Raw genomic sequence first — 26,086 nt, 5'->3', positions numbered from 1 at the left:
AATCCCCTTTCTACCCATCAGTTGATAGGACCTGAGGAAATTCAGTCTGCAGGGATAAAAATGGCATGGTGACAAGGACATACTGATTCTAGAGCCAGAGAATGTGCATGTGGGTCATGGGAGAGGTAAGGGCAAAGTACACTGGGGCTTGGCAGAAGGAAAGGAACACCCCTCGCCCCCGGTGGGGAGGCGCTGAGCATCACATACCTCTTGGTGGGTTTCTTTGTTTTGGTTTGCTTTGTTTTTGTTTTTGTTTTGTTTTGTTTCTTTTTGGAAGTACAGTTGACATACAACTTCTATTAGTTTCATGTGTACAACATAGTGATCCAACAGTTCTATACATTACTCAGTGTTTACCACAGTGAGTATAGTTACTATCTGTCACCACACAATGTTATTACAACATTATTAACTATACCTCCATGCCGTACTTTTCATTTCCGTGACTTACTTATTTTGTAACTGGAGGTCCGTCCATGGGGACGGACCTAGAGGGTATTAGGCTAAGTGAAATGAGTTCGATTTCACATATATGTGGAATCTGAAAAACAGAATGGAAGAAAAAAGAACAAAGACAGAAACAGTCTCATAAATACAGAGAACAACCTGGTGGTTGCAGGAGGGGATGAGGGTCATGGACTCCTAAGGCTTATTTTTAAAACGACATCAGTGCACTGAACATTGGCATCAATGCAAATTTACTTCTACTTCGTGGCCACCAATGCTGCCTGTATGTGCATGGATCCTGACTGATCCAGCCGAGCTTCCTGAATGGCAGAGGAAGAAAAAGGCCCCTGGGTGTCTCCTAAGAGCCACGGGTGGACTCTTAGGAGCCCTAAGTGGTTCTGGTGAAGGAGCTCAGGAAAGCCATAGAAATGATTCACCACAATCTGAAACTTGTTCTTTTATTGAAAATCAGTTGGCTTACAGTTAGCAAGCAGTTTCCTTAAATCATCATAAACATCCCAAAGACTGGTACAGGCAGAAAATTGGATAATTCCCTAAAGAGAAAATAGTCTATATCCAGTACATTCTATTGTAATAGCTACAGTGCTGGGAACAGGAAGAGAAGATGGTTTTAAAGCCAAAGAGAAAACTGCCTGGTAATTAGCCATGACACCCCAATTTCTGATCTGTGAATTGGGAGTAATCATACCCACATGTAGAAAGTGTTACTATGACTCACCAATATCTGGTTCTCCTCTACTTCTGAGCACACAGGGGGATTGTAGTTCTCTGCTCTCTTGAAGTTGGGTTCGTCCACGTGACTTGTTTTGGCCAATGAGCCATGAGTGGAAGCATCCTGTGCTGTTTCTGAGAGGAAGAAGCATTTACTAGTCAATGTTGGAGTCTCATTACTGTATTTTCCTGGACCCAGAAGTTGTGGAATTAACATTGATATGGAAGGGTCCATATGGAATCCTGGGCCAACATGTGGGGTGTTGCTCAGACCCACAGCCAAGTCTGCGAGTGAGAGATATTATTCAGATAAAACTCTGAGATTTGGAGGGTGTGCATGTTACTATAATATATTCTAGCCTATGCTGACCGTAGACTCTTCTTGGAGTCATCACAGGGACTCAAGAAGATTATGAAAATATCTAGCACACTGACTATAATAAGAGCCACTACCAGGAGTGGTATGTATGAATCAAGCACGGGAGAACATTTACCAGGTGAGGTTTTCAACACATGGTGCTGGGGAAACTGGACATCCACACACAAAAGAATGACACTAGTCCCTTACCTAACACCATACACAAAAATTAACTCCACATGTACCAGAGCCCTAAATATAAGAGCTGCAACTATAAAACTCCTAGAAGGAAATGCAGAGGAAAACCTTCAGGACACTGGATACGATCGTGATTTCTTGGATATGACACCAAAGGCATAGGCCACAAAAGAAAAACAAGGTAAGCTGGGGGCCCCTGGGTGGCTCGGTCAGTTAAATGTCTACCTTTGGCTCAGGTCATGATCCCAAGGTGCTGGGATGGAGCCCTGCATCGGGCTCCCTGCTCAGCAGGGAGTCTGCGTCTCCCTCTCTCCCTGCTTGTGCTCTCTCTCTCAAATAAATAAAATCTTAAAAAAAAAAAAAAAGAAAATCAAGGCAAGTTGGACTCCATCAAAATGTTAAAAACTGTGTAGCAAAGGACACCATCAACAGTGAAAAGGTAAGCCACAGAATGAGAGAAAATATTTGCAAACCATGCGTCTGATAAAGGATTAATACCTAGAATATATAGAGAACTTTGAAAACCCAACAATAACAGAAACCAAATAGGAGATGAACCATGAGAGACGATGGACTCTGAAAAACAAACTGAGGGTTCTAGAGGGGAGGGGGGCGGGAGGATGGGTTAGCCTGGTGATGGGTATTGGGGAGGGCACGTTCTGCAAGGAGCACTGGGTGTTTTACACAAATAATGAATCATGGAACACTACATCAAAAACTAATGATGTAATGTATGGTGATTAACATAACATAAAAAAAAAAAACAAACAATGAGCACAGGACATGAGCAGACATTTCTCCAAAGAAGATCCACAAACAACCAATAAGCATATGAAAATGAGGTGGAGAAGCCAGAGGGACCCCAGGTTAGAAAGGCTCTGTCTCTGCAGTTTCTCTGCAAGCCCCCATTTACTCACATCCTATATTTTACCTTGGAGTAAAAACCAAAGAAGCTATGTTCTCACTCCAATGGGGAGGCAAGAGGGTTGATCATTCTCTGAGTTTCTCCTAGGCTCCCAAACACCTGATCACATCTACGAAGACCTGGATCCCAAACCTGTTTCTAGGTCGTTAGCTTCGAACAAATCTTGGCGGACACTGGCATCAACACCCCCTACCTTCAATGATTTCTAAAATCACACCTGTTACTCACTGTCACTCGCCTTTGAGTGCACCCTACCTTGGATTCCTGAAGGAACACATTCCCTGACTCCTTTCCAGCATAAACCCCTAACCCCAAGCGATGACAAGACTCATTCTCCTTTCCTTTCCGAGTCTCCCAGACATTCCATCTGCTATTTTCTGTCACTCGTGCTACTCAATAAACTCTGCTTTCACTTCCTCTGGCTTGTGTTTGATTTCTGTCCTGCGTGAAACCAAGGACCCTCGCTCTGGGTCCCCCACTCTGGGTCCTCGGACCTGGCCTGCCTGCATCAACAAGATATTCAACATCACTAATCATTAAGGAAATGCAAATCAAAACTGTGAGCTATCACTTCACACCCACTAGGATGGTGATTATGAAGGAAAAAAACCCTAGAAAAGTAACAAGTACTATTGAGGATGTGGAGATATTAGAGCCTTTGTGCACAGCTGGTGGGAGCATAAAATGGAACTGTCATTATGGAAAACAGTATGGTAATTCCTCAAAAAATTAAACATAGCAGTACTATATGATCCAGCAGTTCCACTACTGAGTCTATCCCCGCCCCCGCAAAAATTGAAAGAATGGTCTCGAAGAAGTCTGAAAGAGATATTTGTACACTCACTTATAGCAGCAATTATAATAGCTCAAAGGTGAAAGAAATCTGAGTGTCCATGAATGAATAAACAAGAGGTGGTGCACACATACAATGGAATATTATTCAGCCTTACAGAGGAAGGAAATCCTGACAAAAGCCACAACACGGGGACGCCTGGGTGGCTCAGTCATTGAGCGTCTGCCTTCAGCTCAGGTCATGATCCCAGGGTCCTGGGATCGAGCCCCGCATCAGGCTCCCTGCTCTGCGGGAAGCCTGCTTCTCCCTCTCCCTCTCCCCCTGCTTGTGTTCCCTCTCCCGCTGTGTCTCTCTCTGTCAAATAAATAAATAAAATCTTAAAAAAAAAAAGCCATAACATGGATGAACCGTGCAGACATTATACTAAGTGAATTAAGCCAGCCACAAAAGGCAAATACCATATGATTCCACCCACATGCCATACTTAGAGTCGTCAAACTCATAAAGACAGAAAGCAGAACCGTGGTTGCCAGGGGCAGGGGAGGGGGCATGGGAAGCTGTCGTTAATGGGGACAGAGTTTTAGTTTTGCAAGATGAAAGATGTTCTGAAGATCGAGGACGGTGATGGTTGTAGAACAACGTGAATATACTTAATGCCACACACTGTACACTTAGAAATGGTTAAAATGGTAAATTTTATGTTATGTATGTTTTGCTAAAATTAGAAGTAAAATTTTTTAAAAGGTGAGATTTGGGGCGCCTAGGCGGCTCAGTCGTTAAGCATCTGCCATCGGCTCAGGTCATGACCCCGGGGTCCTGGGATCGAGCCCCGCATCAGGCTCCCTGCTCAGCGGGAAGCCTGCTTCTCCCTCTCCCTCTCCCCCTGCTTGTGTTCCCTCTCTCGCTGTGTCTCTCTCTGTCAAATAAATAAATAAAATCTTTTAAGAAAATAAAAATAAATAAAAGGTGAGACTTAAGAGAAGCTCAGGAAGGAAAAGAGAGAACTTTCACTTGGAAATTCTAACTGATTTCGTTCTCAAATGCAGAGGTGCCTCAAGGCATGAAATTCTCCCTGGGTTTCAGCTCCAACTTGAAGGAAGATACTATGTCTTCACAAAGGGACTTAGTGATGCCTGGTCCTTCACTGGCCGGAGGTGAAGAAATTCAGATAAGCTACTGGAATAAACTGTTACCAATTCTGTAAGGTCCAGAAAAGAGTCTCTGTATCAATTAGGATTTGTTCAGCTGCATCTAACAATGAAAGCAACACCTACCACTCCCAAATAACTGTGGCTTTAGAAAGATACAGGTTTGTTTTGCTTTCATGTAGAAAAGTCTGGAGATAGTCCCTGCGGGACTGGTTTGGTGACTCCACAAGTAGCAGGGATCTGTGCCCCTTCTATATTTCTGCCCCACTACTTATGGCGGCCTCCATAGTCAAGGTTGCCTCAAGATCCAAGATAACTGATGGAGCTCCAACCGTCACATCCACAGTTCAGGGGCGATGAAGGAGGAAGAAAAGGTGCAAAGGGTCTGTCAGCTGAAACAACTCCCTTTAGTGAGATTTCCTGTAAGCCCTACCCACGGAGCTATGCTCACAAAGTTTCTGCTACCCTCAATAGCAAGACACGGACAGACGGACAGACGTGCTGCTTGAGCTCAGCACATTGCTGCCCTCCTACAGCTGGCTTTCTGTTACCAAGAAGGAAGGAGAAAATGGATATTGGGTATGCAGCTAGCAGTTTCTACCCTGCCTGTTTCTTCACAGCCCTAACTTCCAAATCTAAGTTCTATGCCTGACTTAGAAAGAGCTCAGTTAAATGTCTGCATTGTTTTCACTACATGTGGCCAAATGCACACCAATGTTCATAGCAGCAATGCCCGCAATAGCCAAACTGTGGAAAGAGCCGAGGTGCCCTTCAGCAGATGAATGGATAAAGAAGATGTGGTCCATATGTACAAGGGAGTATTACTCAGCCATCAGAAAGGATGAATACCCAACCTTTACATCCACATGGATGGGACTGGAGGAGATGATGCTAAGTGAAATAAGTCAAGCAGAGAAAGTCAATTATCACATGGTTTCACTTATTTGTGGAACATAAGGAATAGCAGGGAGGACATTAGGAGAAGGAAGGGAAAAATGAATGGGGCGGAATCGGAGGGAGGGATGAACATTGAGAGACTATGGACTCTGAGAAACAAACTGAGGGTTCTAGAGGGGAGGGGGGTGGGGGGATGGGTTAGCCCGGTGATGGGTATTAAGGAGGGCACGTGCTGCATGGAGCACTGGGTGTTATATGAAAACAATGAATCATGGAACACTACATCAAAAACTAATGATGTTTTGTATGGTGACTAACATAACATAATAAAATTTTAAAAAATAAAATAAAATAAAATGAAAAAATACGTGTCTGCATTGTTTCCCGCACTGTGGGTGTGGGGATTCTCACCACGAGAAGTGGCAAGATGAGAAAAGAACATCAAAAAGATCTGGTGTAGCATGAACAAGAATGCTTTTACATTCTCTTACCATCATCAAACGCAGTGCTTCAAGTAAACAGAAGAGACTCCAACCTGCATCCATGATGTTGTGTAAATATTTGGGGGGGCTGTGGTTGAACCCCCGGGGCATGGATGAACCTTAAAAAAATCATCAAGGAATATTCTGACTGGGGGCAGGCTCACCCACCTTAAGTGAATCATTAGGCAGCCCCTTTAGGAAAGCTCAGAGCCAAGGGGCAGGAGGTGGGGGGAAGGGCTTGGAGTTTAGATCGGCTACAAAGGAGCTCTGACATCTTGGAAGCCCCTAGAGCTGTTTTCTTGTCTGTGCCCTGGGACCTTTGGGAGACTGAGAGAGGAAATAGATGTATTACTTTGTAATCTATAATAGCACTCAGCGAGCTTTAGTTGTTTGTTACTCAGATAGTAAGTGATCATTCATTTGGATACTATGATATAGAAGACAATACTAGACACTTAAAAAACGTTCCTCTCCCTCCATCCCCAGTAGAGAACCATCAGCCACCAGCCTGCACGCCCAGACTCCCACAATCCTACAAGATGGACATCATCTTCACCTTATAAGTCAGAGAGATTCAGAGTTGTTGAGTAACTCGGTCAAGGTCACACAGCTACTGTCTACGCTCTGGCTTCATGCCATGATCTCAGCCCCCAAAGCCCATTTTCTTTCTCCCGCTAAGATTCAGAGAAAAATAGAGTGCTCTTTTCTCAAATGGCCCTTTCTGAATGAGGGAGAGCAGAGACATGTTATCTCTTGATTTGGGAGGATCTAGTGCTCACTTAAAGGAAAGCTGAACTTTAGGGGCTGGTCTGGAAACTCCTGGGGGCAGAGGTGGGGGAGGAATTGGGTGTCCTTCCCTTACCAGCTCAGAATGTGCCTCATCCACTGTGCTTGAGAGGATTTTAATGAGTCGGGGAAGGATGGAGCTCAGTCCTTCCTTTTTCCTGAGACACTTGTCACTTGAGAGGCTGAACAACAAATGGGAACATCTTGTTCCAGAGAGAAAAGTGTTTGTGGATCCTCCTTCTTTCATGCACCATAATCATCCTGGCTTTCAAAGCTCTGCTAAATGGGCTTCCAAACTGGGCCGAATCACAATGCCTGTGTGATACTCAAGTGGTAGACAAAATAAGGCCTCCTGCTCCCAAAACAAAGTCCACGCCCTCATCCCAGGACCTGTGATGTTACTTTACCAGGTGAAAGGGTCTGTGTGGATGTGGTTAAGGACCCTGAGATGGGGAGATCTTCCTGGATTACCTGGGTGAGGCCAATGCATCCTTTTTTTTTTTTTTAAAGATTTTTATTTTTTGAGAGAGAGACTATGGTAGAGAGACAGCACAAGAGGGAAGAAGGTCAGAGGGAGAAGCAGACTCCCTGCTGAGCAGGGAGCCCGATGCGACATTCGATCCCGGGACTCCAGGATCATGACCTGAGCTGAAGGCAGTCGCTTAATCAACTGAGCCACCCAGGCACCCCAAGGCCAATGCATCCTTAAAGGCAGGAACTTGTCCAGTTATATTGGGGGGGGGGGGCCTGACTATGGAAGAAAGGTGCAGAGAGAAATAACATTGCTGCTTTGAAGGTGGAGGAAGGAGCCACGAGCCAAGGAATGCTGGCAGCCTCTAGAAGCTGGAGGAGGCAGAGACAGATGTTCCCCTAGAGCCTCCAGGAGGGAAGGCAGCTCTACCAACACCTTAATATTTGTTCGGTGAGCTCCGTGGTGGGCTTCTGACCTCTGTGATCAATTCAATCCGCAGAGTTTGTTGTAATCAGTTACAGCAGCAATGGGAAACATACACTCAGCAGTATCACTGGCTGGAAAGTGTCTTAGTCCATGTGCCAGAACATTTCTAAAGCCTAAGTCTGATCCTCCTCCCTCATCACTTCTCATATCCAATTAGCCTCCACGTCCTGTTGATTCTGCCCATAGAAATGATGCTTGTGCCACGAGCTGCCAGCCTTTGAAAACCGGCTTCATGCCAGGCACGTGTGAAACCTTTTGCATGCCTCTCCTGTAACCGTCACCATTCTCATCCAATGGTAATAATTCCTTTGTATCAGGTGAGAAAATTGGGACTCAGAGGTTCAGCGAACTGCCCAGATAGAAATGACGTGGCTACGATTCAGACTTCCCTGTGCTCTTTGGCAGGTGCCTGGGCAGTGGGGAGGGAACCTCACCCACATACTGGAACCTGGCTCTTCCTCTCCAGCCCCATGGCCTTGGCTCTGGCACGGGTTCTTATCTCCCTCCAGGATTTTAGCCACTGTTTCCTTAGACATCCTCCTACCCCTGGATCTCATCCTCATCAATCCATCATGCGCTATATATCGACAGAATAACTTCTCTAATACACAGAACTGTTCTTTTCAATTCTCTGCTCAAACCCTCCCAGGGGACCCCATTTTGTGCTGCATAAAGTTCAACTTCTTAACATGGCATTCAAAGTCGCTCACAATCTGGCTCTGAGGTCAATCCATCCCTTCAAATGCTCTACAGAACAGATCCGCTAACACGTTAATTTTCCACCCGAATAGGCCATGGACTTTTCATCACCATATATACAAATGCCATTATATGACAAACAAAGAAAATGTAGATCAGAGATGGAAAGTTATCTGCCTTAGGTCACACAACTTGTATGAAGCAGTCAATACTAGACTCCAAATTCTCCAGTAGACCACCCTGGAGCTTTAAAGAGATAATTTCTGATCCCTCCATTTCCCTCCTCTGCCATCATTACTGAGTGAAAACAACCATTTTGTCTTGTGAGGAGGACTATAGTACCTCCAATCTGCTCTCCGCGTGGAATAAAAATCTAATCGTGCCTCTCCACTGCTTAAAAATCCTTTGTCATCCACTGCTTTTAAAACAAAGACCCAAACTCTTAAGGACGTGACCCTTACATGATTTTCCAGCTCCACCTCGGCACCCTCTGTCTCTCACTATAATACCCATCCTCTTTCAGACTCCTTCATGTGCCTCACTCCCTGCCACCTCAGGGCCTTTGCACATGCTATCTTCTCTGTCTGGAGTGCTCTTCTTCCTCTCCATCTTCATTATTCTCCTTCCCCCTCCAGCCATTCCTTCCCCAGAAGGTCCTCCTGACTGCCAGACTGAGTGGGGGCCCTCCATGAGATGCTCTTTCCATTCCCAATACTCTGTCCCTGTTCAGTCCCTCAGTCAGTAATTATCCATGTGTGTGATTATTTCATCAGTGTCTTCTCCCCACCAAACTCTATGCTCCACTAGAGCAGAGACTTACTTTATATGATGGTGTACTTTTGTGTACTCACTGTTGATCACAGCCCCAGGAACAAGGATGGAGCTCAATAACTATCTTTTAAATGAATAAATACCAACTAGCCCCAGCTGTGAAGTCAATCCTGTAATTTCCACATGTGTGTTTTAACGGAAAGAGCAAGGAAGGTACCAAATGTTTCAACTACTGGAGACACAGAATTGGATAGCCTCCTGTGGGTTGTTTGGTGGTGGTGTTGTTGCTGGTATTGATTTTGTTTTGCTTAGTTTGGAGGAAAGGATTCAAATACTGTGGAAAATAAATAAATAAAACTGCTGTGAAACAGATTTAAGCTGAAAGAAAACTCCAATCTGTCAAATGAATAAATTTAGTCTTTTTTGAGACCATTAAGTAGGGACTCATGGCAACTTCTTGGGAAATGGGTTGTTTGCTTTTTAATTTTTGAAATTTTTAATCTGTGATATCTTTAGGGCCAGGGCTGCAAAATTAGGCCTAGAATATTATTTTATTTATTTCTTTACATGCAGGACAAGCCATAAGTGATAACCTATGTATAGAACAGCAGACATAGCTGATTCTAAAATTATCCTTGCTTGCCACTTCTTCTCACACATTTCTTATGATGCCATCTGATCTGAAAGTGTTTCAAATACTTCTGCTAAAGGCTTTTCAGTGTTCGGACATCTTTTGGCACCAAAGCCAAGTTGATGAATTCTATTTAACTTTGAAGGATTTTTCAATTTTTAGCTTTTTTTTTTTTTGGTGAATTTGAACAATGTGCATTATTTTGTCAAAAGTTAACATCATTTTACTGTCCAAAATCTAGCAGAAAGTATAATACCTTATTTCCAATTCTAACCTAAAATAATGGTGTTCTTTTCCTTTGGAATAACACCACTGACGTACGTTGTCCTTTCTCTTAAACCTCATCCATGAAACCCATCCCTTGCTCAGTGCTCTTCTCGGATGCCCCATAATTTGAAGATAAAACCAGACCTTGAGGAGCCACCAGAATGTAAAATCCACGGAGAAGGGGCTAGGTTTGTCTTGTCTCTCCTGCATCCCTCTGTCCAGCACATAAGAGACAATAAATATTTTTAAATGAACACACTTAAATCTATATTTATTTACTGAATTTTCTGTATTAAAAATAATACATATTTATTTCAGAAGTTCTAGGAAAAATAGAAAAATAAGAAGAAAAAAAAAGATACCGCTACCTAAAGATACTCACTATTCACCTTTTAGCATATTCCCCCAGGCTTTATCTATGCATGTATACATGTTTTCTTTTTATATCATGCTGAACATACAGTTTTCTAACTTGTACGTTTTTTTTTTCACTTACAATGTACTCAATGTATGCATTCCATGTCCTCAAGTATTTTTCATTCCACGATTCCTGGTGCCCGTGTGATTCCACAGCAAGAAAAAGCAGTTTATGTAACTAATCCCACCAGGAAACATCACCAATGCCATAAATGCTCTATTTTTCATCACTTCAGGAAAATAGGGCATTATAATTACTAGGCAGTGAGCACCTAGGGCCAGAATTCAATGAACAACACTAAGTCTAAAATCACACAGCACATGCTTCAATCTTATTTCGATCAACCAGGAATATTCCAGAATGACTTTCCATGGGGAAGTAAATATCCTTCATTTCAGAAGAGTTACATATGTGCAAGATAATCTAAAGAAAACAGTAGCCCAGGTGCTTCTGGTGTTGAGAGGGGATCCCCAAACCAGCCTCCTCAATACTGCCAAATGGCCCCTCATGCTTGGAAGAAGAAATGGTTGCCATATTTATTTGTGTATGAGGCCAAACACTCTAATTCCTTTGTTTCCTTATTTTAACTGAGAACACCAGCTGCTCACTTCCACTCCCTGCTTTAGATGGGGTGGTAGATCTAGACAGTGTAGAAAATCAAAGGTTTTCTTTTAAAAAAAAAACTTGGCCCCACCCGACGAGTACATAGGATATTATTTCTGGGACTGCTTTTGAAAATAATGTGTGCTTGAGAGTCATGATAGTACCTACTACATATGGTGGTAAGACTAAGTGCTGAATAGTGCCAAGGATGGTCATTCATAGCATTGTCTATGGGAACACCATATTTGGTGGGGCTTATATATCTGGCTAAAGAGAATTCCTACTGGTATCATGGAGGTACACCCCCCCAATACACATACACAAAATAATATTTCATATTTATAAAATTCCCACTTAGAAATTGCCATAGAGCATAAATCCAAGTGGATTTCTCCAGAACTCATTACTTCTATTGAACATGTTCTATATGTGTTGACTTTGATGGAAAACCAGCAACATCTCATCTCCAGATGGGAATTTCAACAACAAAGTATTTTAGGTAATAAAAAGTTTTCTCCAAGCCAGTTTCACAGCCTGAATATGTGAATGTGTTCTATAAACTGTAAGGATTAAACAAGGTTAAGATAGATGGGACAAGTTGAATGTCTAGTAATTTGCTAAAAATGCTTTCAGTTTATTTGCTGTAAAATTTTTATTTAAAAGAAAGCACTTCCAATAAATCTCAGACCCAGAATTAGACCTCTAAGAATAAAACCAATTATAAAGAAAACATTCACCTAAGTCAATCTGAGGTCACCATTGATTACTCTGAGGCAAAGGAGTCATCATGTCATGCTGTCCGTTGGCGAAAACATGGCTTAAAGCTTGTGAGTGTGAAAAGTGGTGGCAGGGGTTGGAGCAGGGAGGGGAGGCTCCTTTCCCCTTTCCTCCAAGAAGAGCTGATCTGTCCTTAGACAGAGGGACTGGTTCTTGGGCCCTTTGTGTTCCTCTTCTTAGCACCCAACACAGTGCCTACACAGAGCATCTGCTCTTCCATATTAGAGATGAGGAAGAAGAGAGGATTAGTGGGAACGGGAGGGGCCCGGTCCTCCATGATTCTCTAGGAGCCCCGGACGATCTTTTGGCTAATGGCTCCAGGCAAGGTATAGATGAAGAGGACCAGGAAGATGATGAGGATGATCAGAATGAAACCGATGATGATGTATTTTTTGTAATTCTTCCAGATGAGGTGGTATAGGCATTTGAAGGGGCTCACAAACCAGGAGAAGGAGGTGTCTGGGCGGCTGCAAGGGAAGCAAGAGAAAAATCAGGAAAGGGGCCATGATGTCAACACATGGGATTCTCCAGACCTCAGGAAGTATTTCTGACTCCCGCTTCCTAGACGTCCACAAGGAGATGCCTGGGAATGGGAGAAGTCCATGTTGCCTTGAAGCAGGAGCAATCCAACATTCTGGGTGATGATTCCTGCATCATTTTAAAGCTTGGTCTGGAGAAGGTCTGACTCCATCTGTCCAACCCTGATCAGCTCCCCAAACCCCACCTCTTCCATGAGGCCCTCCTTGACCACCGTGGTCCATAAAGATCCCCCTCCTTCCAAATCCCGTCTCATCTATCACTTGACTTTAGCTCCTTTTTGGACCTAACATATTGGTCTTCTATACTCTGTTAACTATTTTACGACTCTGTGTTCTCCCTAAACAGATTGGAAGCTCTTAGAGGATAGAACTTATGTCTTAGATTTCTTCGATGTTCTTCAAAGTGTTGGGTTGTTGTTTTTTTTTTTTAAGTAGGTACACATTGCAGGAGCTCAGCAAATAATTTTTAATTCATGAATAAGTAAGTATCCATTATGTTTCTAACACTATGATAGATGAAAAGTAAGTACAGAGAAGGGACCACTCATCTTGAGACACTGGAGATCTCAGGAAGGATAGGAGAAATACAATTTAAAAGAGTAATTTGTATACATATTTCATATCCACATATACTTACTTTTTAATTGATATGTAACCATGGATTAAATTGAATAGGGCAACACTTCTAGTAATTCTACTTCCGGGAATTTATTTTAAAGCAATAATTTTATAAAAGGGAAATATTTTCATCATATTCCAATAATGGAAAAAAGTAGAAGTAAATTAAATATCCAATTACGGGGTGGTGACCAAGTCAATTATGGGCACCAAAAGTATGGAATATTCCACAGGCATTACAAAATTCTAATTCTGACCACTATGGCAACAAAGCAAAACTCTGAAGCACAGGATAAATGAAACATTAAGACAATTGTGTATGCCTGATTCAAAAACAAGCAGAAAAAAATTCATGTGGAATTCATATTCACATAAAAAGAGTAGAAAAACTATACAAAATTATTCTAGAAATGCTTGTGTCAGTATTACAGACAAGTACCGTCCCCATTTTCCAAACAGTCTATATTGTTTTTAGAATATTTCTCAATTATGGCAATAAAAAGCTACCTGGATTGGACGGCACCTGTTGGCTGCCTCCTTGTGGCTTAGTCCTCCCAGAGGGGCCCTCTAGAGAAATGCCCAGTCCCCTGCTTTGGGGACTACAAAGGGCCTCCCCATGCTCTTACCCCCAACCCCACTCACTTGGGCTTGGCCAGGGGCTCTGGCTCCTTCCGGGCTTTTCCGACAGGATTTTTCTCTGCTTCTTCTGCTGTCACTAAGTGGAACTCAGCTTCAACCTTGCCCTGCACAAAGACAAACGTTTCAATTTCTAGTCACAAAGACCTGCTGGGAGCAATGCCAACCTTCTAGAGGTATCCAGTGTGGGCGAATGCCAGGAAGTATTTTGACTATCCTGCTGCTCTATTTTGAGAAAAAAATGTTACCTGTTTGGTTCTGGGAGAAAGCATTTTGACGATGAACAGTAAAAGTTCTGAAATGATGTTGCTGTTGAGTTTTGTGAAAGGAGAAGTCCCACCTGTACACATAGACACACATATCCTTGGTTGCCTGTTCTCTTTCGCTTGTATTCGTTCAATCAATATCTGATTATAGAAACTCAATAGCAGTTAGGAAGGGGACGAATTACCTGAGTGACAGAACCCTTTTGAATCAGCTACCGTCTTTCTTCTCTACCAATGATTCTCCAGAGGAAATTGGTGGGTGGCACCCTACATTTGCCAAATGGCTTTTCTGTCACCCTTCATTGTTTCTGTTGTCTCCACACATTGTTTCAGAATTATCCTCCTCTTCTCGCACTTTCTCTTTCCTTCTCCTTCAATAGAAGCAGCCTTTCTGGCTTGAAAATTGTGTCATGTGCTTCTTCAGAGTGCTGTGCGTTATTATCACTGATGTAAGTCTTCGGTTGTCAAAGGGTGAGACGGGATGGCTGCAAAAGGTAAGGGTCACTCTTTCTTGTTCGTTCAGTCATTCACTACTTTTAGGGACCCTCTGAATGCCAGGTACTGTTCTAGACACTGGGGTCTTAATGATTAAGAAAAATAGGATCCTTGATTTCCTGGAGCTCCAGTTCTTGGTGAAGAAGACCTTCTCTCTGCTTCTTTGGTTTTGTGGATTGAGATTCAAGGTAATAGGAGGGACACAGAACTGGAGGGGGACTAGAGCATCATGGAAATATTTTAGACCCATGATTATCATTTTGGAATTACATGTGGATGGGGCATAACCTGATTTTCTACCCCAGTAAAAGGATTAAAGTTTCTGATGAACCAGTGGGCCTGTGTTAACTTATCTATTCCGCCCCCAACCACCAAAAGCTAGGACTTCTTAGCAGCCAGAATGGATGCTGGCAACCATGAAAATGTACTCATGGGAGAAATTAGAGAGGAGTAGTGTATCTAGAGTGGGGTTGAAACCAGAGACAAGAGGCAGTGGCATGGTTGTCTGAATTAGTAAAGAAATGCAGTGGGCATATTACAAGTGAAGTCATGAGTTCAAATCTAGGGGGTCTCATCCATTCTTTAGACTACAACCCTGGCCCAACTCAGAACACATTACATGTCCTACGATCCAGAAATATTCCTTAAAAACATGTGTGTGTGTGTGTGTGTGTGTGTGTGTATATAGTCTCTCCTTCCTATTGACAAATCTTGGCCCTATAGGTAATGACTTGCATATACAGGTACTCGGGGAATATTTGAAAACCAGGAAAGAAGGAATACAAAGCTTCTGTCCGGTCTAGTCACTCCACTCCACTCCACCTCTATCAACAGTGGAGTCGTAGTACTATTACTCTATAATTGCGATGCTTTATTGAATGCCCACTTTGCCTATGTTCCTTAAATTCATCTATCAAAAACTCACAGCAACAAGCAAGGTAGGTCTCCTTTCCATCGATGGAAAAATGAAGCAGTGGAGGTCAGATAACTTTCCCAAGGTCACACAGGCAATAAGCCAACCAACTAGAACTTGAACTGAGGGCTGTATGAGGCCAAAGCTCATGCTCTTTTCATGATAGTGGGCTGCCTCCCAACTTCTTCATGCGTTTGCCAGATAGTTGGACTAGAAGATTTGCAAGGACCTTCCTAACCCTAACATGAGATGATTGGCTTGTTGTCATCATAATTACCGCTTGAAGGCATTTGTCTTCTTGTGCCTCAGATTCCATACCTGTCAAATGGCCAGATGTGCTTTAAGGCAAATTCTGGCTCTCCTTCTAGGTTTCATGAAAAGCAGGAGACCCTGTAAATCTTGAGGCCTGGAAGAAACCCAAGAGGCCAGCCTACAACTCAAGGGAGAGGGGTTTCCAATACGCAAAAAGGGCTGATTCCCAGGGGTGACCTAAGCTCTACTGGGCAGTATATTTATACACTAGGAGCCTCATCTAAATCCTCTGCGTTTGAAAGAGAGTCAGCTTAAGAGTTGCTAAGCAATTCCTGGGCTCTCGGATGTTTGGAAGAGAGGACAAAAATCAACAGCGGGTAAGTTAGGACCAGAGTAAGGGGATCACAGCTGCCTCTTTGCTGTCCACTGCGTGATAATAAGCTCAGTCACAGTGCTATAGAATTTGCATGGTGCTTCACACATACATCATTCCATTTCAACCTTCTGACAACTGGCAAAGTAGACATTCTTATTCCCATTTTACAGCTGAGGAAACCAAGGCTCGATGATGTTTGCTAACTTGTGTTACAAAACCAGGATTTGCGCCGAGATGCTATGACACCAAACCCCATCCCCTGCTGTTAACTGTGCCCAAGAGGCCCTTCTTTGTGGAAGAAAAGAAGCAAGCTATATATTTAACAGTGAGGAAATGCGTTTTTGAAATGTTCAAGAGAAGCTCCATAATCCTTGCCATGGTCCTTATAACATGGCTTTATGATAATGTTTCTGGCTTCCATCTAACGGATGACCTTGGGTAGTTTAAGGATTATTTTCACGTAGCCTAGCATAGCGTAAGAGTTGAGTGAATAGGATTTGGTGTAGACAGATCTGCATTTGAAACTGGGCTCTACCACTTACTAGGTATGTGGCTTTGGCTGAATTACCTGCTTCAGTCTCACTGTCCTGGAGACGTTAATAGCATGTACCCCACAGATTTGCTTTGACAAATAAATGAAATAACATATATACAGTGCTCAACCTAGTGCCTGGTAAATAGTAAACTCTTAGAGAGATTATAGTTGCTACCTTCAACACTATTTCATGGATGGAAACACATAATTCGATAGGAAACACCTGCCCATATAGAAAACACCCAGGGAAGACAATGCAAAGAAATGGGAAGCAGAGCATGAGAAATGAATTCCGCCCTAGGCACAGGCATCATTGGTTATTACCATGAAGGGCCTTGCCCCCCACTTCACTGTCCTGCTTGAGTCGCCACAAAGCATTTTTCTGATATCACACAGGCCCCAGGAGGAAAGTGTTTATTGACATATTTTGATAAACACCACACACCATTCTATATCTCTCCACACAGAGTGTTCCCAGTTTTATTTTAATTATCAGTATTCAACCAAGCACCAAGTAGAGGTCTTATGCTAATAATATCCTCCAAATGTAATTTTAAATCAGAGCTAGGAAAGAAAAATGGACAGTTTGAGAGACTATCTATTAACCTAATGACATCTATGGATGGAAGAAAAGGACCAGGAAAGGTCCTGAAAAGACTGGATTTGTTGCACTGAGTGTGTTATTTATGGGCTTCGAATTTCAGTGAGCCCAGAGAGTGGATGCCCTAGGGAGGGGTGCAGGTGCTTTAGATCAGATATGCCTTCTTCAGTGATAATTATTGCTTATTAAAACAACTCTCACTGGTATAAGGCATTCTCATACATTAATGGTGGGAATGTGTCCTGGCAAAGTCTCTTAGGAAGAGGGACACACACATATACATACACACATATATGCATGCGTACATATAATGTCCATGTAAGTGTGTATATTACCTTATATGGTTATACTCTGGACTGAGGCATGCCATTTCTGGGCAGATAAATTAAGGAAATAATTCAAAACACAGAAAAAGCTTAATATGCAAAGCACAGTCATTATTCTGTCAGATTCTCAAATTGTCCTATTGGTCACAATGATAGGTCCCAGGCCCATCTGGTGTTCTATCTGTCCTAGACCTGGAGTCAGCCAAATATGCCTGCCTGGTTCTTTCAGTAGAGATCGGCACTTAGAAACCAGGATCCAGATGCTAGGAGTCTTTTTGCTACTTGGTGATTTTACTTCTAGGTCCTTTCAGTGAACAGAGCTGGAAAAAATATTTTTAAATCCAAAAAATATTTTTAAATCCATGGTGGTACTGGGAATAAGGCAAGAGAAAAAAATCTCATTTACCACCACCCTTCGAGGTACCTCTTGTACCAATTCTTGATTCTACAGTGTGGTAATTGATAGAATTAAACATTTATCCTGTCTTTTTTTGTTTTTGAGGAGGTGGTAACTATAATTTATTTCCATTTGTTGAGAGAAATCTCTTCTTAACAGATGAATTCTTACTAATAAATGAAAAAAGAATGACAGATACACATATAGATGATAGGGATATATAGATGGATGGATGGATAGAGATGGATGGATGGAAGGAAAGAAGGAATGGGTAAAGAAGGAAGAAAGGATTAGAGAAATCATTTTGCAACACCAATGAAATACTTAATTACAATCATCATTAGGTGAAAGGTGGTGGCAGGACAGGGATTTCCCACAGTGCCAAGGTGTCACCCACTGGTTACTTGCTAATGGCAAAGAGGAAAATGTACTTTTACAATGAAGAGATCTCCTGGTTACCAGCATGATCACGTGAGTAAACGCAGCATCACCATTAGTGAGGCCATCTGAAGGCATGTGCCTCCTGGCATAATTCAGTATGAAATAAACAGTACCAGGTCTTAAGTATTCTTAACAAAAATGTTTAACCTGATCCTGATAATGCTGTTATACCTAACTTCTAGTTCAACAAGAAACAACTGGACAAGTGAGGCCAGTTTCATCAAATAGGTAGTGTCATGGGGGAGAAATAGTGGGGGACCGTTCTAAAACAAAATAGACCAAAGAGACAAAATAACCAAAAACAACATATGAACTATGACTAAATCTTGTTTTGAAAAAAGAAACAGCTATAAAATACATTTTGAGAGTAATAGGGTATCCTTCTTGTAGATGGAGAAATGAATATGGTGTGGGTATCAGATTAGGTGATCATTATTAACTTCTTATATGTGATGATGGCATTGTGGTTATGTACAAGAGTGTCCATATTCTTAGGAGGTGCACGCTGAAGTATTCAGAAATCGTTAAAAAGAAAACCACAGGCCCATGATGGAGTTACTTAGATTAAGGCCCCAATGTCAACAATCCAAGACTTAATACCTGCTCTAACTGCAGTCTCCCCCTGTCACACCCAGGAATTTAAACTTTAGTCAGCCAATATGGAATTTCAACCTGGAAATTTACTGATAGACACCCTTTCATTCCTCTAAGGCGGGCACCTTTCCCAAATAATGCATTTTTTGCTAATAAATTCCTTTCTTTATGCCCTCTCTTTGCCTTTAGAAACCTTCCTTTTGTTTAACTTGGGGGAGTTCCCCTTTACTTGGTAGATGGGATGCTGCCCTATTCATGAATTATTTAATAAAGCCAACTGGATCTTCAAATTTCCTTTTTTGTTTTTGTTTTTTAAATAGGGAATAGTGTTGGGATGTCTACAATTTACTCTTAAATGGTTCAGCCAATAAGTATGTGTGCGGGGGGTGGGGGAGGTGAGAGACTATATACTCACATATATAGACAAAATCAGTACAGCAAAATAGTAACAAATGTTGAATCTAGGTGGTGGATAAGTGGTTGATCGTTGTCCTATTCTTTCAACTTTTCTACACTTTAACTTTTTTTAAATGAATAAATGTTGAGGAAAAACACAATGATTAAACTGGCATTTCTATTTTGAGAATACAAAGAGTTGATAGTAACATTGATAACATAGTGTAGGGGAATGCTCATTAGAACACCAAGCCAAACAAAAAAGGCACTATTTTTAATACGGGATGATCACTACCATGTAAAATTAACCAAAATCTACATAAATTGGGCACAACCAAAACATTAGCAATAGCTTTCTTTGGGTGGGGCACATGAGGGTGCTATTTCTTTCCTTCTACACTCTCGTGTCTTTTAAATTTCCTATAAAAGTATTTTACCTACTCTGTCTTAAGATAATCTTCACATGAAAATACTTACCCACTCTGCTCCTAGAGATTCTGAGTTTGCCACATACTACTTAGATGATCTGTGTGTCTACCACCTCCTCAGCTAAGCTGTGAACTTCTTGATGCCAGGTATTTGTCTCATTCACTGTTGAACCTTTACTGCCTAGTGTATGAGTGTGTAGCCACAGTAGCTACTGACGAGTGTTTTTCACCCAAAACCAGAAGCACAGAAACCTCCCTTTTAATTTTAGTTTTGATGTTCTTGAGACTTAGCTGGGCTATTTAACTGTCAATTAATGGGATTCACCTGTACAAGAAACTTCTTGATCTTCATCTTCTAAAGTAGTGATTTCTCTAAAGGTTGCTTTTAGTAGGATAACACATATAAAATGCATACTGCAATGTGTCTCATAAAGCACCTGTTCAATACATATTCCTTTTGTCCCAAGGGTACCTGTTCTTTGCTAATCCCACCTGGAGCTGTTTTTCACTGACTATAAGCGTGGCCACATTCCACACTAGGAGCTTTGTGATCCAGATGTCTAAACTGCACTGCCTGGCTGTACAGATAAGCAGCTTTAAAAAAATAAGCCTGGGCACGTGGCAGCGGCAGTAAGCAAATCCCTGCTGGTTGGCTGGTGCCTGGAAGAGGACTGTGACCTCCTGAGTGCTGGCTTCGGGGGTGGGGGGTGGGGGAGCTCGGTAGCAGCGGGTGTCCGTACTGGAAAGGCACCTTGGGGGCACCCAGTCCAACCCACTCTTTTTACAGACGTGGAAACTGAGCCTTGGGGATGGCAGGACCTCAGGAGGTGGCAGACCTGACTGAGGTTCTCCACGACGCCACTTGACTCCCAGCTCATCCAACTCACTGCCACCCTGAGAGAAGGCTGCCGGTCTGGCTTCCTAGTTGTGGTTACTGGTTCATTGGAGGGAAGGAGGGTGGACGCGAGGCATCCTGCTGCTGCAGGCCAAACCAGGGAGTGCGGGGCTGCCGGGTGGGTGGGGATGAAGTCAAGTCTCATTTTCCCTCTAGGATGTGTAAGGACAAAACCAAATTAAAAACAAGGAGCTTAACATTTCCTGTGGAAAATAAAGGGAGAGATTTCCCTCTCCTTTTTCTAAGAGCCTTCACTTTAGAAAATGTAATTGGAAGCCCTTTCGTTTCTCTTTGAAATATGTATAAATCCTTTGGGATACTAGATAGGCCCTTTGTCTTTAATACCCAAGATCCACCTTTCCCAAAGACCAGGGAGCCATCTCTTTGCAATGGAAACATCCATGACCCCTCTCTCCCAGTTTCTGTGGCTGCGTGGTTCCAAGTTGCCTGTTTGAGGCGGATTCCCTAATTTTTGTGCCCCGCCCCCATATTCTCCCCTAACCAGTCACATAGGATGTCCCCCTTCTAGTTACTCTCCCTGCCAACAACCTCCAATCAGAACGAACCTGAAATCTTCCCTTTTTTTCATTGTAAAGCTTCCCTACTCCCCCCCGCCTCCCCAATCTCTACCAAACCAGAGTGATGGTGGCTGACTCTCTTGTCATAGCCAGCTCTGAATAAACAGCCCGTTCACATTCGGGTAGTCTTCATTTCTTTTCATGGTTCTAAGCACTTCATGTATATTAACTCATTTACCTGTTAAAACCCTATGAGTTGTGTATGTATTATCAATCCCCATTTTATAGATAATGGAATTTGAGGCACAGAGAGGTTAAGTAACTTGTCTCATGTCACACAGCTAGTCAGGAGAGGACAGGATTCAAACCCAAGCTGTCTGCTTCTACATTCTTTAGTCTTAACCATTTCGTAATACTTAATGCAATCTAGGAAAACATACTGTCTCAGCCTAAACACCCCTTCATCCCTTCTCCACATGTCCCCAGACAACCTGTCTTCTGGATCCTTGGAACCTCCCACCATTAAAATCTACCTGTCTTCTCTCTCATTTTTTTGGCACATTGTTCTCTGGTTTCTACTGTGACACTTAGTCTTAAAAAGAAATGTGTGCTGATGTGTTTGTTCTCAAAGACTATTTGTTGAACGCTTCCTAGGTATTCAGTACACTGAATAAAAAGAGAAGGAAATCATAAAATATCTTTGACGGTAGGGTCCATGTCTTAACTGTTGACTCATGCAATAAAAATTTACTGGGCACATACTATGTGCCAGACACCACCTGAGACACTACAAATTTGAAAAGGAACAGAAAGAGAAAGCACACTGTCTGGACTCCGGCCGCTCACAGCAGAACCATGCTGTATACAGACAATTACAAATCAGTGTCACAAGAACAACGGAAACATACAGGCAAGCAAGCCTATCCCAGCCTAGGGCATCAGGGAGGCTTCCCAGAGGAGGTGACTGCCGAAAAGAGTCTCAGAATCCTTAAGGAGGAGGAGATTTCGCAGAGAAGAAGGGAATCAAGGCATTCCAGGCAGAAGTACCAGTCTCTAGAAAAGCAGGGGTGTGGGAGGGAACAGGGAGTGGCTGGGGACTAGCTTATGAGGACGGCTGGTGCGGTTTGGGGGAAGGAGGGAAAGATGGAATTGTGAAGACTTTCAGAGTTTACACATGTTGTCTCTGCTAACTTATTCCCCACTTGCTCCACAGTGCATGCTAGTCTGTGTCTGTCTTCACCGTTCCCCCGACAATGCTTTTTAAATATTGAGCTATAATTCCCATACCGTAAAGTTCATCCTTTGAAAGTGCACGATAAAGTAGGTTTTGGTATATTCACGAAGTTGTACAATCAGCAGCACTGTCTAATCCCAGAACATTTTTATCACTCCAAAAAATAGGTCCTGTACTGGTTAGCAGTCACTCCCCATTCCCCGTCCCTCCAGCCCTGGCAACCACCAATCTACGTTCTATGGAGTTGCCTATTCTAGACATTTCCTATCAGTGGAATCATATAGTATGTGGTCTTTTGGGACTGGCTTCTTTCACGTGAATGTTTTTCAAGGTCCATCCACGTTGGAGCCTGTATCAGCACTTTATTCCTTCTTATGGCTGAATTATATTCCGTTGTATGGATATAACATCTTTTGTTTATCCATTTATCAGTTGATGGACATGGTTTCCACTTCAGGGCTATTATGAACAGTGCTGCTATGAGCCTTTACAACACTACTTCCTTCCTTCCTTCCTTCCTTCCTTCCTTCCCTCCCTCCCTCCCTCCCTCCCTCCCTTCCTTCCCTCCCTCCCTCCCTCCCTCCCTCCCTCCCTCCCTCCTTCCCTCCTTCCTTCCTTCCCTCCTTCCCTCCTTCCTTCCTTCCTTCCTTCCTTCCTTCCTTCCTTCCTTCCTTCCTCTTTCTTTCTTTCTTTCTTTCTTTTTCTTTCTTTCTTTCTCTTTCTTTCTTTCTTTCTTTCTTTCTTTCTTTCTTTCTTTCTTTCTTTCTTTCTTTCTTCTTTCCTTTCTTTCCTCCCTCCCTCCCTCCCTCCCTCCCTCCTTTCTTTCTTTCTTTCTTTTCTTTTCTTTCTTTCTTTCTTTCTCTCTCTCTCTCTCTCTCTCTCTCTCTCTTTCTTTCTTTCTAAGATTTTACCTATTTATTTGACAGAGACACAGCGAAAGAGGGAGCACAAGCAGGGGGAGTGGGAGAGGAAGAAGCAGGCTTCCCGCTGAGCAAGGAGCCCCATGTGGGGCTTGATCCCAGGACCCTGGGATCGTGACCTGAGCCGAAGGCAGATGCTTAACAATTGAGCCACCCAGACGCCTCTACATTACTTTCCAAAAGGTCACCAGTGACCTCCATGTTGCTAAATCCACCGGACACTTCTCTGCTTCTTATATGACCACTCAGAGGCATCTGACACAGTGACCCAACTGTCCTTCTCAAAAGAGACTCTTCTCTGGGTTTATGTTTCCCAGGCACATTTTTATCATTTTCTTCCTACAGTTCTGCCTCATTCTTCTCCTTCTCCAATTGTGACCCTCTCCATCTCATTGTCCACATAAGCAATGAGGGATTACTCTTCCTGTGTGAGTCAGATCCCCTCACCTCCCTGCTGGAGATCATTCAGTGGCTCCCCATTGCTCTGAGGATAAAATCCAAACCCTTCAACATGTGTGTGTCTGTCTTTGATGCTGGACTGTAAGTAAGCTCCATGCTGGCAAAGACCCATGTCTGTTACTACTCCTATTTTATTCCCAGGACCGATCACTTAACAGATGCTTAAGAAATATTTGTTGCATGAAATGAAGAAAGAAATAAGTGACAGAAAATAGTCAACTAGGCTCAAATGAAATAACAGAAGTCTGAACATATTTGGCAAACTCTAAAGGGCTATAGAAGTGTAATAAATGATGACGGCCATTACATAATCATGCATACATAATTACCCTTGATGATTTTATAGAAACAGGAATTATATCAAAAGATATGAATTTGGATTTTGGGGCTTGGCAGGCCCCATGTCCCGACCTCCTGCTGCACTCTGGCAACGCTGACCAGTGGGCAGCCAGCCTTCCACACAGGAATGCTTCATGCCTCCATGCTGTGCTCCTCATGGTTCCTCTACTCAAGGTAGATATCCACCCTCTTCTTCATCTAGAAAATGCCTTTTCAAGAGCCTTTGCTCTTGAAAAACTGATACTCTGCTTGACTCCTCAACATCCTCAGAGAGAATTAGGTCCCTCCCTCCTCTCGTTTCCTTCCCTGTGTCATTTATACATTGACTATTGCATGCACAACTGGACACATCTGTCTCTCTCACTGGACTCTGAGCTGGTTGAGGGCAGAGGCCATGCTGACTTCATTGCTGAATTCACCCATTCATCAATCAGTTCACTATTGAGCATCTGTTATGTGCTAAGCCCGTGAGGACTGTGGCCTCATTCTCTTGACCCAACCTTACCCATCAGAGGTTCAACTGAAAATGGCAGGAAGAGAAAACCTTCCAGAAAATATAATAAAACTAGATGCCATGGAGTCAGGCTAGGCAGGTGCAAAGGGAATCCTTGCCTCACACACACACTGGGCCCCTACAGCAGTGAGAAAGAACCAGGTATCACCAGAAGGTTCCAACCAGGTATGCTTTTACCACTAGGCACAGGAGCGGAAGGAAGAACATACTCTCTACCAAGAGGAGGAGGCAGCATGGAAAGGGGTCACCAATGCACTCCCTTCTCTCAACCCTGCTCGTCATGTGGGTTATCTGCCCTCCCTTATGGAGGGGCACTAAGAAGGCTGCAGAACTTCCTTCCCAATATCTGTGAAACGACTAAGCGCCCACAGCATGTGCTACACGGACCAGGCTGGCAATGCAGGGAAAAGGGGAAATGGCTCTCTCTGCTGCCACCCTCTCAAGGAAGTTTTAAAAGTCTGCATCACTTTTAAAATGGAGTCCTGCATTTGAGGGTGAGGGGATGAGGTTGTTCCATTAAAACTGTACCTTAGTCAAGACTTAATGCATAATTTCAAGAAATGTTGGGGAAAAAATAATGCCAGGGGCATAAATTCAAGCTAAGAGGTTAGAAAGCCACCCCGACATAGCTATTTAATCAAGTATGCTGAAATACAGAAGCGTAATGCATTTATAGTTTTCAAAATTCTTGCCTTTCAGCAGAAACTTTGCCCTTAAGTGTTCCGTGTCACTTCAAGGCACTTGACGTTTACAAAGTGATTCACTTAAAGAGCGTGATGGTCCCTGTCTGCCCCCCAACCCTGTCTCCTACAGCTGCCACTTACTGTGAGTTCCTTGCTTTTAGTAAAAGGCCACCAGCCCCGCACACGCTTTTGCTGGAATATGGAGATCTTGTTCTCCTCGCTTGCATTTTCAAACTTGGTGAGATCGCAGGCTTTGGCAGACTTGGCTGCTCGGGGGAAACTATTGAGGTTCATTTCCAGGGAGCCTGTGAAGAGATGCCCTTGATCGTTATGGAAAGGCTTTAGTATCCATCACCAGGAATTGTTCACCCACCCATTCATTCATTCTTTCATTCATTTACTCACTAGTCATTCAACCAGCACCACATTGGATCACTAGCATGTACTAGGTTTGGGGGATACAAATATTACCAAGACATGTTTGGTGCCCTCAAGGCACCCAATGTAGTAGCAGGTAGAAGACAGGGCACAGCTACAAAATATAAGTTCCAAGCCTCAGTTTCGGGTGTTGTCACTGCTGGACACCTTGTCTACTCCCTGAGTGCTTGGGGATCATGTGCCTGTCCTCTGAGCTTTCCTCTGCCTTAGCGTGGGTCTGCTGAAGAGAACCGCCTCCCCCAACTCACCTCCCTCTGAGTCCACTAAACTCCTCCAGGCAGGGGACTAAGTCTTACTGTCCTTGTAGCTACTGTCCAAGACCTTAGTGGGCTCTCAACAAAGTATTTTCAATGAGTGAATATTATGGAAAATAAGATACTACT

The 26,086-nt window shown here is 43.0% G+C and overlaps 1 protein-coding gene across 1 annotated transcript in view; it reads right to left on the bottom strand.

The window, feature by feature from the left end:
* Positions 1-11,711: 11,711 nt before the first annotated feature.
* The window catches only part of FER1L6 (fer-1 like family member 6), a 115,170-nt gene continuing 100,795 nt past the window's right edge, over positions 11,712-26,086 (bottom strand). The window contains exons 38-40 of the mRNA XM_027617208.2: positions 25,407-25,570; positions 13,690-13,790; positions 11,712-12,357 (exon numbers count right to left, since the gene is read on the bottom strand). Of these exons, the coding sequence (XP_027473009.1) occupies positions 12,174-12,357; positions 13,690-13,790; positions 25,407-25,570 (449 nt within the window). The 3' untranslated portion in view covers positions 11,712-12,173. The remainder of the gene's footprint in view (positions 12,358-13,689; positions 13,791-25,406; positions 25,571-26,086) is intronic.

Source organism: Zalophus californianus, chromosome 4, assembly GCF_009762305.2.
Source record: "Zalophus californianus isolate mZalCal1 chromosome 4, mZalCal1.pri.v2, whole genome shotgun sequence".
Taxonomy (NCBI): domain Eukaryota; kingdom Metazoa; phylum Chordata; class Mammalia; order Carnivora; family Otariidae; genus Zalophus; species Zalophus californianus.
The sequence above is the reverse complement of the archived record's forward strand: the minus strand, read 5'-3'. Positions and strand labels throughout refer to the sequence as shown.